Source organism: Eretmochelys imbricata, chromosome 3 (assembly GCF_965152235.1).
Source record: "Eretmochelys imbricata isolate rEreImb1 chromosome 3, rEreImb1.hap1, whole genome shotgun sequence".
Taxonomy (NCBI): Eukaryota; Metazoa; Chordata; order Testudines; family Cheloniidae; genus Eretmochelys; species Eretmochelys imbricata.
The window spans coordinates 141,364,797-141,379,429 of NC_135574.1; the positions used below are offsets into that span (position 1 = coordinate 141,364,797).

The 14,633-nt window shown below is 43.1% G+C and overlaps 1 protein-coding gene across 3 annotated transcripts in view; it reads right to left on the bottom strand.

Annotated features, from left to right (window-relative positions):
• Window positions 1–283: 283 nt before the first annotated feature.
• The window catches only part of SMYD3 (SET and MYND domain containing 3), a 657,545-nt gene continuing 643,195 nt past the window's right edge, over window positions 284–14,633 (bottom strand). For all 3 annotated transcript variants that reach the window (XM_077811879.1, XM_077811878.1, XM_077811880.1), the window contains 2 exons: window positions 10,610–10,718; window positions 284–1,081 (listed from right to left, as the gene is read on the bottom strand). In XM_077811879.1, coding sequence (XP_077668005.1) covers window positions 989–1,081; window positions 10,610–10,718 — 202 coding nt within the window. In that variant the 3' untranslated portion in view covers window positions 284–988. The remainder of the gene's footprint in view (window positions 1,082–10,609; window positions 10,719–14,633) is intronic.

A 14,633-nucleotide genomic window follows, 5' to 3' on the forward strand; every position in this document is an offset into this window, starting at 1 on the left:
AAACTAAAGACAGGTACTGCCTTGAAGAGCTTACAATCTAGAGGGTAAACTCACTCCGCTCATCAGGAGTCTTTCTATTGACTTCCATGGGCTTTGAATCAGGCCTTCAGAGACAAGATATGCTGGGAAATCAAGAGGAGGGAATAATTTATGTTTTTTATATATCTATATGATTATGTATCTGGGGCCAGATTCTCAGATGGTATAAACTTGCATAGTCAATTAGCCATTGACTTAAATGGTGCTACATGGATTTACAACAGATGAGGATCTCTAACTACATATTTACTCTTTTATTATGAATTCACAAATTGTGGGCATGGCAGAAAAAATACAGGCTTAAGGAGGGATTTGAATAAGCACGGAGGACGGTGGTGATTTGGCAAGCTGGGATTCAGAGGCCATTCTACATATAAAGAGCAGCCTGGAAAGAAGAACTCAGTTTAGAGTGTGAGAAGGAAACCAACAGAATGGTGAGACAAGTACTGGCTGGGTCTGACTTTAGATTTCAAACTCTTCCTATGTCCAGAGCCATTTGAAACTGGGCTTTTATTTCAAACCTATTTATTAAAAAATAAACATAGAGAGGGACCATTTAAACCCCTCATAAACAGCCAAAGAAGATGCTGATTTGTGCACAGCAGCATTCTGTATACAGGTATGATTTTTATTACCAACGTGTAACTTGAACATCAATTGCTAAGACTTATTTGCTTCCCAGAGAGTAGACTCTCTCTCAAAATGGCCTGTATTTCTCCACATTTGAATTCAGTGAGGAAAATTACACCGTAGAACAGCAAAGCTAATAAGCATTTAACATTTTAGCAAAGGAAATAGGGCCTGATCCAAAGCCTACCAAACTCAATGGGAGTCATTCCAATGAATTCAGAGGGCTTTGGCTCAGGTCATAGAATGTCAATACAAAAAAGATTTGCTTTCCTTCTCCCCTGAATGTTAGTTTTCCAGTCTGAGATCATCCTCACTGTGCTCACATGCCAGCTTCACACTGTTCCTTAAGTTTCATAAGGTCTTGCACCAGGCTGTGATCTGCTCCATGTGTTACTTTCATAATGTTATAAGCCTTGAGAAGAGAAAGGAAAAGGGACAGGTTAGTTCACCATTTCTTACCTTCAAGTTCACATCTGCGGCTTTACTTTAGGGCAGTGATTTTCAACCTGGGGCATGCAGAGGTCTTCCAGGGAGTACATCAACTCATCTAGATATTGGCCTAGTTTTATGACAAGCTAGATAAAAAGCACTAGTGAAGTCAGTGCAAACTGAAATTTTATACAGACAACGACTTGTTTATATCACTCTATAAACTATACACTGAAATGTGAGTACAATATTCATATTCCAATTGATTTATAATTATATTGTAAAAATGAGAAAGTAAGCAATTTTTCATTAATAGCAAGCTGTGACACTTTTTTATTTTTATGTCTGATTTTGTAAGCAAATAGTTTTTAAGTGAGGTGAAACTTGGGGGTACGCAAGACAAATCAGGCTCCTGAAAGTGGTACAGTCATCTGGAAAGGTTGAGAGTCACTGTTCTAAGGAACACAGTCTACATGTGGACTTGCCAATGCCACCTACTCTGCTGCTCCCTGTCTATTGTGCTGGTGATTCCCTGCCTTAGAAATTCCTGAAATGCCCCCATCTTAAGTCACACCAAGGCCATTACATCTCATAAGACATTTCCCGATTCATTCATACTGCTTTTGACAGATTCCTGCTCTGGTTCTCAAGTCTGAGAGACCAGATTTCAATCATTCTGCTGTTGGGGAAGAATCTTTTCTTAAACAGTGTTCGGAAACTCACAGTATTCTTGCCAGCAACTTAGAGAAGTATGGGCTGGATGAATGAACTATAAGGTGGATAGAAAGCTGGCTAGATTGTCGGGCTCAACGGGTAGTGATCAATGGCTCCATGTCTAGTTGGCAGCTGGTGTCAAGTGGAGTGCCCCAAGGGCCAGTCCTGGGGCCAGTTTTGTTCAATATCTTCATTAATGATCTGGAGGATGGCGTGGATTGCACTCTCAGCAAGTTTGCAGATGACACTAAACTGGGAGGAGAGGTAGATATGCTGGAGAGTAGGGACAGGATACAGAGGGACCTAGACAAATTAGAGGATTTGGCCAAAAGAAATCTGATGAGGTTCAACAAGGACAAGTGCAGAGTCCTGCACTTAGGACGGAAGAATCCCATGCATCGCTACAGACTAGGGACCGAATGGCTAGGCAGCAGTCCTGCAGAAAAGGACCTATGGGTTACAGTGGACAAGAAGCTGGATATGAGTCAACAGTGTGCCCTTGCTGCCAAGAAGGCCAATGGCATTTTGGGATGTATAAGTAGGAGCATTGCCAGCAAATCAAGGGATGTGATCGTTCGCCTCTATTCAACATTGGTGAGGCCTCATCTGGAGTACTGTGTCCACTTTTGGGCCCCACACTACAAGAAGGATGTGGAAAAATTGGAAAACATCCAGCAGAGGGCAACAAAAATGAGTAGGGGACTGGAACACATGACTTATGAGGAGAGGCTGAGGGAACTGGGATTGTTTAGTCTGCGGAAGAGAAGAATGAGTGGGGATTTGATAGCTGCTTTCAACTACCTGAAAGGGGGTTCCAAAGAGGATGGCTCTAGACTGTTCTCAGTGGTAGCAGATGACAGAACAAGGAGTAATGGTCTCAAGTTGCAGTGGGGGAGGTTTAGGTTGGATATTAGGAAAAACTTTTTCACTAGGAGGGTGGTGAAGCACTGGAATGCGTTACCTAGGGAGGTGGTGGAATCTCCTTCCTTAGAGGTTTTTAAGGTCAGGCTTGACAAAGCCCTGGCTGGGACGATTTAGTTGGGGATTGGTCCTGCTTTGAGCAGGGGGTTGGACTAGATGACCTCCTGAGGTTCCTTTCAACTCTGATATTCTACGATTCTATGAACCTTATTTGGAATTGAAATAATATACATAATCTGGTGGGATGAAACGGCTCCTCTTTGTATAACATACCGGAGCAGTCAATGGGAACAAGCACGATGGTCTCTAGAGTGGGGCGGTTAGGGTACCCACCTGGAAAGAGCGAAACCTAGGTTCCAATCCCTGCTCCAGCGTGGAGATTCAAACCTATATCTCCCATTCCCCTGCTGAGTTCCTAACGATGGGGTTAAACATTACAACATAGGCAGCGTCTCCTGATCATTTTATGAATTGAGCCCTTTAAAAATGCCCAGAAACAAAACATTTTGGGTCAAACGACCTGTTTCATTTAATCCAAAATGGATGTTTTCAATTTGCAACTTTTTGTTCGGCGTTTTGGTTCAACCCAAATCACCTTTCTTCCCCCTTGATTTGAAACTGCCAGCGAACTAAAAAAATCAGTGATTCGCCCAGCTCTGGTCACCACTAATGAACATAACACTTCTCTTCCCTCCCAGACACCTTACCGTTACGATGGCAAATATTGCATCTGGTCTCTCTCATTTTCTCTTTCCAGGGCGAACATCACCTTATTGCAGAGGGCTCCAATTAAACCCTGCATTAAGGGTCCTATCCTGGTTCCATTAAAATCAATGGCAAGTTTATCAATGACATCTTAAACCCTAATCCTGGAGCCACTGGAGGGCTTAAGTGGTGCTGAGGGCCTTGTGCAGGCCTGCTATCCTGGCGTGATTTTCACGCAATGTAAAACACTTTCTACCAAGCTGAAGCTCAGAAAGGCAAATGCAGTTTTTGTTTTCGGAACACTAGCCTGTTCTCTTTAGCTTTTCATACTTCCCACAGTAAGTAACAGAGATGAGGCTGGATCTTGTGGTCTCCCTCTCAGTTTAAGGAATAAATCTAATTATGAAGAACTACAGTAATCGTACCGCTGCAACACAGGGCATGGTGTCATCAGCCACACAGTTTCTCCCTCAAGAATATAAAAACCCATTAGATGATTGGTATGAATGTGCCTCTATGAATGCGCCTCTATGAATGCAAATGAAAGCACAGCACATTCATTTGTGTCTGATTTTCACTGGGATTGGACGAGGTGCTGAACATCAAAGATGCATGTATCCATATGCAAATGTATTGACGCATCACTCCATCATGATGAAAGAAGAAAGCAAACTGCATTGCACTGATGTGGTACAATGTGAAGGCCAGTGTACTGGAGAAATTATTTTTGTTTCACCTGTGTCTCTTGATTAAAACAAATGCTTGTTACACAGGGTAAAGGAAGAACAAAAGCCTTTAGATTCAGCCTCATTTTACAATAATCACAGCTACTGTTGCTCACACAGAATGGAAGCAGGGTCTAGAACAAAAATCTGTTTATATAAAGGGGGATTTCTCAGGTGTTGCATGGCAACTGGGGTGAGAGGGTTTACCCCGCTTTCTCTTCCACTTACCAAAGGGTAATAATGGTGCTGGGTTATGCTAGGAAAGGACACAGCTCAGCATCTGGATAATGTGTCACCATAGTGTGTATAAAAATTTTCTTATTTGCATGTTTATAAACATCATGCCACTACCTCAGCTACTGGGATTATAGTGAAGAAATTGATCCCGCTCATTTATAGTGATGGGCACACAAGAGTGGAGGGACAGGTTAGTGCTGTAACAGGGGACTCTTGAGCAAAACATCCAGGCAGCGGGGACTCTGCATTGAATAGAATGGCATGGCTAGGATGCCGGGAACAGGACCAGTTACATACTGAGCGTCTGCTCACAGAGCTGCACCTCCTCAGGAAGAGATCCATGGTTCACAGGGAAGCGAACCACGTAGTGCCACCTATTAGTGGGATGCTGTGTGCTCTGTCCTCCAGGGTAAGTGAGCTGGGTGAGAAACCTAGTCCTTCTTCCAGGCCTTTTAAGGGGTGATAACTGCCCCAACAGATCCCAGAAGCAAGTAGTTCCTGTGCTCAGGTAAATGCAGGTAAATGAACTTTGCCCAGCCATTCACTGCCCCAACCTGCCTTGTGCAGCCAGTTAAAGGCCGCATGCCGTCTGGCCTCAAGTGTCACAAAACCATGGAATGATGGGGCAGTGGCCATTACCCAATCCCCAAGGATGGAGTAAAAGCCGAGAAGGAACGGTGCTGCAGCCCTACGGAACAGCCATGGGATGGAAGATGAATTCCAGCCCCCTGCTCCACTTAGTTCCCCAAAGTCCAGTTGTGCGCAAGCTTTGAATGGTGAGGAATTACCTTTCTGAACTGTGATAGGTGATTACTATTTAAATCAGTTTTTAATGCTTTGGTCAACAAGTGCCCTAGAAGTCAATCATACCTCTTTCCTTGACAGAGGTTTCCCATGTGCTCTAGGCACACACTTCTGCCTAATATGACAGTGCTGCTCCTTCAGGTATCTTTTCTCCTGATAGCTCACTAGTGCACTTCCATTATTGCCAATTTATTAGAACCATTCCTGGCTCCTCAAAGCCAATCTGCAGCTCAGCTACAGCTATTTGCTGGCAAATGTTTCACTGAACTATAATCTTACTCTCCCGTGTTCATTTTTTTCAAACTTTTTAGTAAGGCAGAGTTATAATAAAACATTAATATACTACATCATACATCACCCGTTCAGGATCAGGTTAATATTCAAAGAACCTGGCTAAAGATTCTGGCTTGCCAGCTGGGCAGCCCTCCTCTTCTGAGTATGCTAAACAGTGTGACCAAATTTCTAAACACTTATCCTCCTTTTGGCAGTTCTCTTGTGCGTATACTTTGTGTGAAAGCTTTTCCACTACAAGGACAGTCTATATTTTACTATACCACAGTTCCATAGTGGGGGTCACATTTTTTCAAATCACGAGCAATACAGAGTCTAGCTATTAACAATAAAAAAAGAAATTAATTTGCCTTTGTTAAAATGAGCCAGTTTCAGATTGTATTCCAGAAGTACAGTATTGCCTCCCTGTAATGTGGCCATTTCCTACTGGAGGATCTAATGTATTCTTACAGCCAGAAATTCACTATTGTGGAGAGGGCCATTACAAGGTCCTTTGCATCATTTAACCCCCAATTTGGAGCTGCGGAAACAAGAGGTAAATGGTGCAGGCGGGCGTTGATAGTGGGCTGACATGGAATGCAGCAATAGGGGCAGCCAAGGGGAAGGGGCATGACATTTGTGTATTCGGGGGTCTTAATACACTGCACACATAATGCAGAGGGGGTTGTCAACCCACAGGCTGGAGTAGTGGCTGTGGAAATCAGATTACATGGGATTTACATGAGTGATGTGAATCTCACTCAGATCCCAATTCCTTCTGTCTATCCCAAATCCTTCTCCTTAACACTAACACTGAAATCAGTCTGGCTAACGTTCCAGGAAGGATGATATTCAGTGTTGGAATGCATTAAACAGAGGACTAGAGTATAGCAGTTCCTGAACACAGGGAGGGACTCTAACATATCTAATTGCAAAGGGCCAAATCCAGCCCCAGTATAACTCTATGACTTTATGTGAGTTACACCAGGGATGGATTTAGCATAAGAAGCCACATTCTACTCTGATTTACAAGGTAGCACAAGGCAGCCCGTTAGTCCCCTTCACAGGCTACCTACGTTACCGGTCTCCCCAGTTTCATGCAGGTGGATGAGGGGAGGACGGGCTGCATGGGGAATGGGTGGACCCTCAGCTTTGGCTTTCTCAATACACCAACCAGTGCAGCTGAGCTGGCACAGATGGGGAAGTAATTAGCTAAGGTGAAGATCAATAGCAGATTACTCATCCATGAAAGAAAGAGGGGAGCAAGGCTGGAGATTGTGATTCTGTGATTCCCTGTTCCCTCCCTGGTCAGTTCCTGGAGAAACACTGCTATGTGCCACCCCTTACTGAAGGTTTCAGAGTAGCAGCCATGTTAGTCTGTATCTGCAAAAAGAACAGGAGTACTTGTGGCACCTTAGAGACTAACAAATTTATTGAGCATAAGCTTTCGTGGGCTACACGAATTTGTTAGTCTCTAAGGTGCCACAAGTACTCCTGTTCCCCTTACTGAAAGCAGATCTTAAAGTGGCAAGCTGACCCCAAACTGGCAATATAGTTTAAAACAACCAAACACCCCTTTAGTTCATCCAAATCATACATTCAGCCAGTTCTATGGGGATTCTCCTGATGACCATTTCTATCTAGTTTCTTACAATAACATAAGAGAATCAGAAAAACTAATACCAGGCAAGATGCATGTACACCCACTAGAATGTTATAGTAACATCTATGAAAGCTGAACTCGGACTGAGGACTCATTCCATCTCCTGACCAGTGAACTGCGCATGTTCGCAAGCTATAAATGTCATAGGGGAAATGGCAACGCATATTAGCTGGCACCAGACAGCCATATGGCTCATTGCTGAATAATGAAAAGGAACCAGAATTTATTACTTTCTCATCAGCTTTTTTAAATAACCACAATTGGACACAATTTAAATTAAACCTATCAAGTGAGGATTTAACTTACTAAGACTAGCTAGGACAGACATCACATTAAATACTAATTTATTATTAAAAACGTGGAAGTTCTCAACTATTCAACATACATTCATAATCAATTGTTAAACCTCAATCAATCTGTAAACAATTTTGTAAGGAATATAAAATAGTAATTTACACATGTAGTATATGGATGTTAAGTAATGGGAATACAAATATACAGACAATGTCTGCATTGAAGGAGACAGCTCTTAAGTTCCTCAATTGTATCACTGCTAAACAAACATAGAAGATAAATGGAAAGAAATAAAATAATATCAATCTATACTTTGGGTCAGAGCGTGCTCTCAGTTATTCTCATGGAACTGAGAAAAAAATCAAGCCCATTTACAAGGACCATCCCAGGGAAAAGGAGGAGAAAGAGGCAAAATGATCTTATGGGTTTCAGAATAGCAGCCGTGTTAGCAGCCGTGTCTGTATTCGCAAAAAGAAAAGGAGTACTAGACTAACCCAATTGGTTAGTCTCTAAGGTGCCACTAGTACTCCTTTTCTTTTTGAAAATGATCTTAGTGTATCTGCATCTTGAAATTCAGGGTGTACAGAATCCAACCACATAACGTTAAGAAGAATGGGACAAACTCTGCTCTCCATTACATCAGTGCAGCTCCACTGTCCTCAGGGGCAATCAGCAGGTGACCATTAATACACTAAGCCTGATGTTGCTCATATTGCTGTCAGTGGCTGCCATCTTCACCTGTACCATGCTGTTGTTTAGTGCTTGTCTCTCACTCTATGTCTTACAAGTGGGGAACTGAGGCACGGAGGCAAAGTGACTTGCCCAAGACCACATAGGAAATCCGTGGCAGAGCAAGAAACAGACCCCTCGGAAAAGAAGGAGGGTTCAGTGGCTAGGGCACTGGATTGGGACTGTGGAGACCTGGCTTCAATTCTTTGTTCTACCACAGCCTTCAAGTGTGATGTTGGGCAACTGACCTCACCTCTGTGTGCCCCATTTCCCTACCTGTAAAAATGGATAAAAGTGCTTCCCTATCTCACTGGGGTGTTGTGAGGATAAACACATTAAAGGTTGTGAGGTGCTCAGATACTAGGGTGATGAGGCCATAGAAGTACCATAGATACAAAGAACCCACATCTCCTGAGTCAGAGGGTAACCGCAAGGCCATTCTCGCTCCCCAGCCCACCTCATTCTGTGTAGCTTGGGCTCCTTTGTTTCAGTAACAATCATCGGACGCTATGACATTTTCTATTGCTCCTTTCTACTGAGCTAAGAAGCTTTTAGGAATCATTTATCATTTAAGAGTACAACGAGTTCTGGAGGGAAAGGAGTCTGAGCTCAATGTAAATGATTATGCAGCACAGAAGATGATGATTTGGGGGTAGACAGCTATGAGGATCACTTCTTTTAATTTGCTAACTTACACACATGGGGAAAATATAATGCCCAGATACCTGCATGGGACTCCCTTTCACTTCAATGGGAGCTGTGCATATGCATCCAAAGCCATGACTCTGGCTGTGTATGCTAGGGATGTGGAAATGGTGAATAGGCTTTGTTTCTTTGTGAGAATGAATGTCCTTGCCCCTGGTCTGATGGAGCCATAACCTTATTGATATATGGCTTAAGCTGATGAAAAGGCTTGACATTTCCCAGAATTCCACAGAGCCGTGGGGTGCAAATGTTCTCTACGGCCAAGTTTCCTCCCACTTACACAATGTATCTCCACTGACTTCAACAGAGTTACTCCAGATTTACACTAATGTAAGTGAGAGAAGACTCGGGCCCCCGTGTACAGCATCAGCTGTTTCTGCTTGCTCGGCTACATGGTAGCAGCTTCTGGGTAGCGCCAAGTCTCACATGAACGTGAGTCCCACAAAGAACATGACAGGAGTGAGTGTAAAATGAAACTGCTGCTTCAGCCGGCCTTGTAGCAAAGCATACCAATTAGGTGCTGTGTAGCGCTTGTGTTTTGTGATACAGTTTCAACAGAAAGCCTTGCCTGGCGTCAGTGCTGAGCCCCGTCCTAGCCTAGCAGCAAAAAGACAAAAGGATGGAGCAGATGGCTTTCTGAGGCAATGAGCAGAGGGAAAAAGGAGAGAGCGTCAGACACCGGAGATGGGGAGAGAGACTGGGATAGGACCTCACTGTGTGTAGCTCCTTCAGGCCTGACTCTGAAATGGGCAACATCAATATTACAAAGTAGTAGCCAGAAGGCATTGGGGCAGCAAGTCTTATTGGGAGCTTGGGATGGGAGATGACTTATAATCTAAAGTCCCAAAAGCTGCTGTGGAGCAGAGATACAAACCGCCTGTGTGTGTGTTTTCTTCAATATTTTTTAAATGGTAATAATGGTAATATAATGGCAGAGCAGAGCCTGGGGTGGAAGGAAGTGAATATAAACTCAGTTCAGGCACAACAGGGACGGCTTAAACCTGGAATATAACTAGATAGGAAGCATCTGCCAAAACAGATCCCAGTGAGAGAAAGAATTGGAATGATAAAAAATAGCAGGGATTAACAGAAGCTGCTCACTGATTTGAAGTGGGGCTTGTAAGAAAACACAAGTGTTAAAACAAATTGAGCTCCTCTCTCAACTCACAGAGCCCAGAACCTGTGGAAATGTGGGGAAGGGCTTCTGTTTGGGAGCAGGGAGGGTGGGGAATGCAGCGCAACCATTGCTATCCTCCTTCCACAGTTCCCATTGGAATTACACCCACTTTTCCTCCCTCGTAGGAGAAGAAGAGCATCTGGCCATTTAACATTACCAGTTTCTCCTTCTTTTTTACCCTTCACACCCACTCCGACAAGGAACAACTCAGGGCATAGTCAGAAATAAGAAGAAGAGGGAAGAACTGCATAAGGCACTGAAATATTTTTACCCTTCTCCAATTTAATAGCTGTTTTCCATTCAAGGTTAGGGGGTGATTAATGGCACCTTTATGCTACTGAATAGTAATTAAAAATGACTGATATTAAAGGAAGCCTGCACTTGAAACACTAAGCAACAATGACCCATCACCACGCTCTGCAGTTATTGCCTGGGGAGTTGGCACTGAGAGAAAGACTGGGGAATGGTATTCAGAAGAGTAAGGTGCAATCAGAGCTGGAAGGGGAGGAATATATGGAGGATTCATGGAGAATATGGGAGGGGAGGAACACAGTAGTCAACACTGACCTGCTTCAAGGTTTCCAGTGCTTGAGGAAACATGTCTTGAGTATGCTGCAATTTGCCCACTCTCATCAACTGGACAGCCCTCAAGGGATGAAAGCTGGAATAATACAGTCTGTAGAGAAAAGGAGGAAAAATATAGTGTCACTCTGTCAGCTCTCACCTTCACAGTCTCTGCCTCCGTGGAGAGCTATTAGGGTGGGACTGCAAAATCATTGTGAATTTTAATAAAGTACTCAGAGAAAATTAGCTGCACTACAAGAAGCATGAAATACTGAGGGGAATTAACAAATTATTATTGTCTGTCTCTGTGGAATACCTTTTACATTATCCTGTTAGAAAGTGACAGGGGATGGGATTATCTCATACACTACTGTTGGATAGTACAATCACATTTACTGTACTTGGTGTTCAAAAAAAGAGAGAGAGAGACTTTCAGTCTCAATACCACCAAAGCGATTTCATTTTCAAAGGGAAGTTTCAACATGGAGCCCAACCCTGGATTCCTCATTCAGGGTAAGCCACAGGAGAGGAAATGCATGGAAACCTTATGACAAAAACAGTGTGTGTGCTGATTTTGAGAGCTGCCTGTGGAGTTCCCTCCCATAAAACAGTTGGGAGAGAATATGTTCCAGGAAGCTTTTAGTCACAGGGCTGGGCATTGTCTGGACAAGGTATCAAGAGCAAGTAGGACGTATTTGATCTCTCACAAATGCTCTCAATTATCTCAGTTTTACACAAGGCCAACGCTCCATTTCACTCCTGACTTACATTAGTTTAGGCGGATGAAAGCAGAATCATGATTCACGCCCTCTTGTGTTTAGAGCAGGGAATACATGTAATGCTATATGGTATCACAGTACACTGTGGAAGTGTCAGCATTGTATGGCAACCATTCCGCATTTCCAAAATTGCAGAGCATATCTTTATTAATCATGCACGTTGAAGATTAAGGACCAAAGCATATGATTCCGCAAGGATAAGCATCACCTCTGATCAATATAAATAATCCATTTTCTCCATTACACCAATAATGAACTCTTAAAGGTTCTTTCTGAGTATAATCATTGGAAGAAGCACTGACTATAAAATCCCTGGGAAGAGACATGTCCTCTTTTACAATTCAGTAGGAACATTTTCAAAATGGTGGACTAGATTCTCCTTTCACTTATCCTGTCCTTACCTACGGGATTCCACTAACTTCAGCAGATTTATTTCTGATTTACACCATTGTAGGTGAGAGGAGAATTAAGCCCATTGTCTGGAGGAATTAAAAATAAATAACCTGATAACAAATTAAATGATTTGAACAAGTCGGATGTGCAGGAAATGTACAGAAAATCCATATGAAAGGGGGATAAATTACCTTCCCCTTTCACTCTATGCTGAAAATGCAACCCTGAGTAAATATAGGCATCTATTTCAATAGCAATGAAGTAGAAAGTTCCCTGATTACAAATTCCAAATGAAGTATGGAAATATAAACATCATGTAAAGTAAACACAAAGAAAGTTTCTGTTGATTCCAAAAAGCTGCCACGAAGATATACAAAGGTACATAGGTAACGTATTTCTGACAAATGCACAATATGGGTGAGACCCAGCAACAACAGCCTCTTCCCCCAGAAAGCCCCCCTTCAAGCAGCAAAAGCCAACTCATCCTTAAAATAGCCAAAAAAATTATCCCATGCCTTCAAAATCTCCATCCTTTGTAACTACAAAGCACTATGGGGATGCGTTAGATTGCAAGATGATTTGTTTGGCCTTTTCTCTGACCAAAAGGAATTGAGAACCACTAGACCAGAGTGAAGAAAAAGATAAGCAGTAGCAGTGTCAGTAGCTAGTGAATATGGCAGTCAAAGTTTTCAAGAATCCATGGCTCCGAACAGACAATTGGTTTGAACACTTGAAAATAACCAGTGAGTTTATTTTTAGTTTTCAGTTTCGGTTGTTACATCTATTGGCACGGGGACATCCATCCCCAGTTACACTGGAGGAAAAATGTAATAGAAGCTGAGTAGGTCAGATTCCAGTGTGATTACAGAGGAGTAATAGTAACTTCAATAACGATGACTTAGGGGGTAGACATGGTTAGCTGGCAATCAATTACAATACCTCAGTAAAACCTTCTAATATCCATATAAATGGTACATATCTGATTGTATGCCTCTATCCCCACCACCTGTATGTCAGTATGACTGCTACACTGGAGGACGGGCTAAAATGGGGCCCAGCTGGGGCCACCTCTCCCTGCAGCACCCCATAGATCCAGAATTGTGTAGGGAAGACCACCACCCACAGCTCTGGGATCACTAGGACCCGATGGTGCTTCCCCCTTCCCCACCATGTGGCCTTGGGGGAAACTGCAGACAGGAACTAGCCAGAGCTGCTGCAGAAGCAGCCAAAGAAGGGACCTCCAGACATTCCGAGAACTTTCTACACTTTTGACTGCACTTCCTGTGCCCTATGCTGATTGCCTGTTTGTCCAAACCTCTCCCTCCCCTTTCCTCAGTCTCATCTTAGCTTCACTCCATGTCTGCCCCTCCTATCCTCTTTCCCCGCTGCCCTGTGTCCTTCACCCCCCCTTCCTTCCCTTTTCTTTCAATTTATCTGATCCTCTCCTATCTAAACCTACCTAAAAGAAATCATGGCACTAACATGACATTTGCTACCATCACACAGTTCACTTTGCTAGTGTATTCTACTCCTCTGCTCATCCTGTATCCATCTGTAAACTCTCCAGGGCAGGGACTGTCTGCTACTCTGTGTTTGTACAGTGCCCTATTCTTGGTTGGTCTTTAGGCACGACTGTAATAAACAAACATAATAATAATAGGCTTCTGAGGCCCTGATCCTGCCATGTCTAGCATGCATGCAGGCTGCTGAGCCTGTGCAGAGCCCCTCTGCCTTCAGCGGGGCTGTGTGTGGGCATAGCAGTTTGCTCATGCGCTACTGTGGCTCTAGCTTGTAAGCTTCTCAAGGCCAGAGCTGTCTCTTCCTTTGTGTCTGTGGAATGTCATGAACGGTGGGGCCCCAATCTTGAATAATAACAACTGATGTCAGTGGAGCTAGACCAGATTTCCTAAGGTTTATCTGAGATAGAATCTGTCCCTGTATCTAAATGGATATTTGTGTCCAGTTCTTAAGATAACTGGAATCCAGGAAGATTTAGGATTATGGTATATACGATACTAGACAAAGCAGAAGGCAATTAAACAATATGTCAGGCACACAACCAAGAACACTTCCAGCCATAAACTAACGCAAGTGGAAATTTAAGAGGAGGTGGCAGAGGAAGCAAGCGTGAAACTGAGAGCGCTGAGTACATAAATATTTACAAAACTGTTTTACTGTGCTGATTTATGTGCTGATCTTATGCATGTGTTTAGTTACATTTTGCAAGCCTTAGTGCTAACATTTGAAATAGCTATTTAATCATCATTTTCTGGAATAAATCTGTTGAACTATTGGAACATCTTTTGTGTAGGCACATCCATTGGGCAACCTTACAAGACGAATTTGAACAACATGCAGCTCTTCCGGGAGAAATGTGAAGAGGCAAAATACTGTTGGCTTCTTCCAGGCATCCTCATTCCTGTGTACTGTCAAAAAACTGGCGCATGGCAAGGACTAAGAAGATGTCTCAGGTATTTGTGAACCAATATATTATCCCCAACAGTTGCTCTGATCAAAACAAGTGGTTAAAATTAAGACTCAGGAACGGATTCACCAGCCAGGGGATTGACATCTAAAGATCATCACTGAGAGGCTAAAGACCCTTACACAGAAACACATACTTTAAAAAGCACTAAGGCTCAAAGAATCTTACAGCCTCAATCTAGGAAGGATTTTCATGGATTTATCTGGGCCTAAGGTATAGTAAGAGCAGAGAAACTTACTGAGAACTGAAATAAAGGCCCAGAGTTCCATCGAGTCCACCTTTCCGGCCAAAGTCTGACAGTGTAAAGGAAAGTTAACACGATACTACAACTAACAGGTAAGGCAACACTGTAAATGAGGAGGTTTGGGGG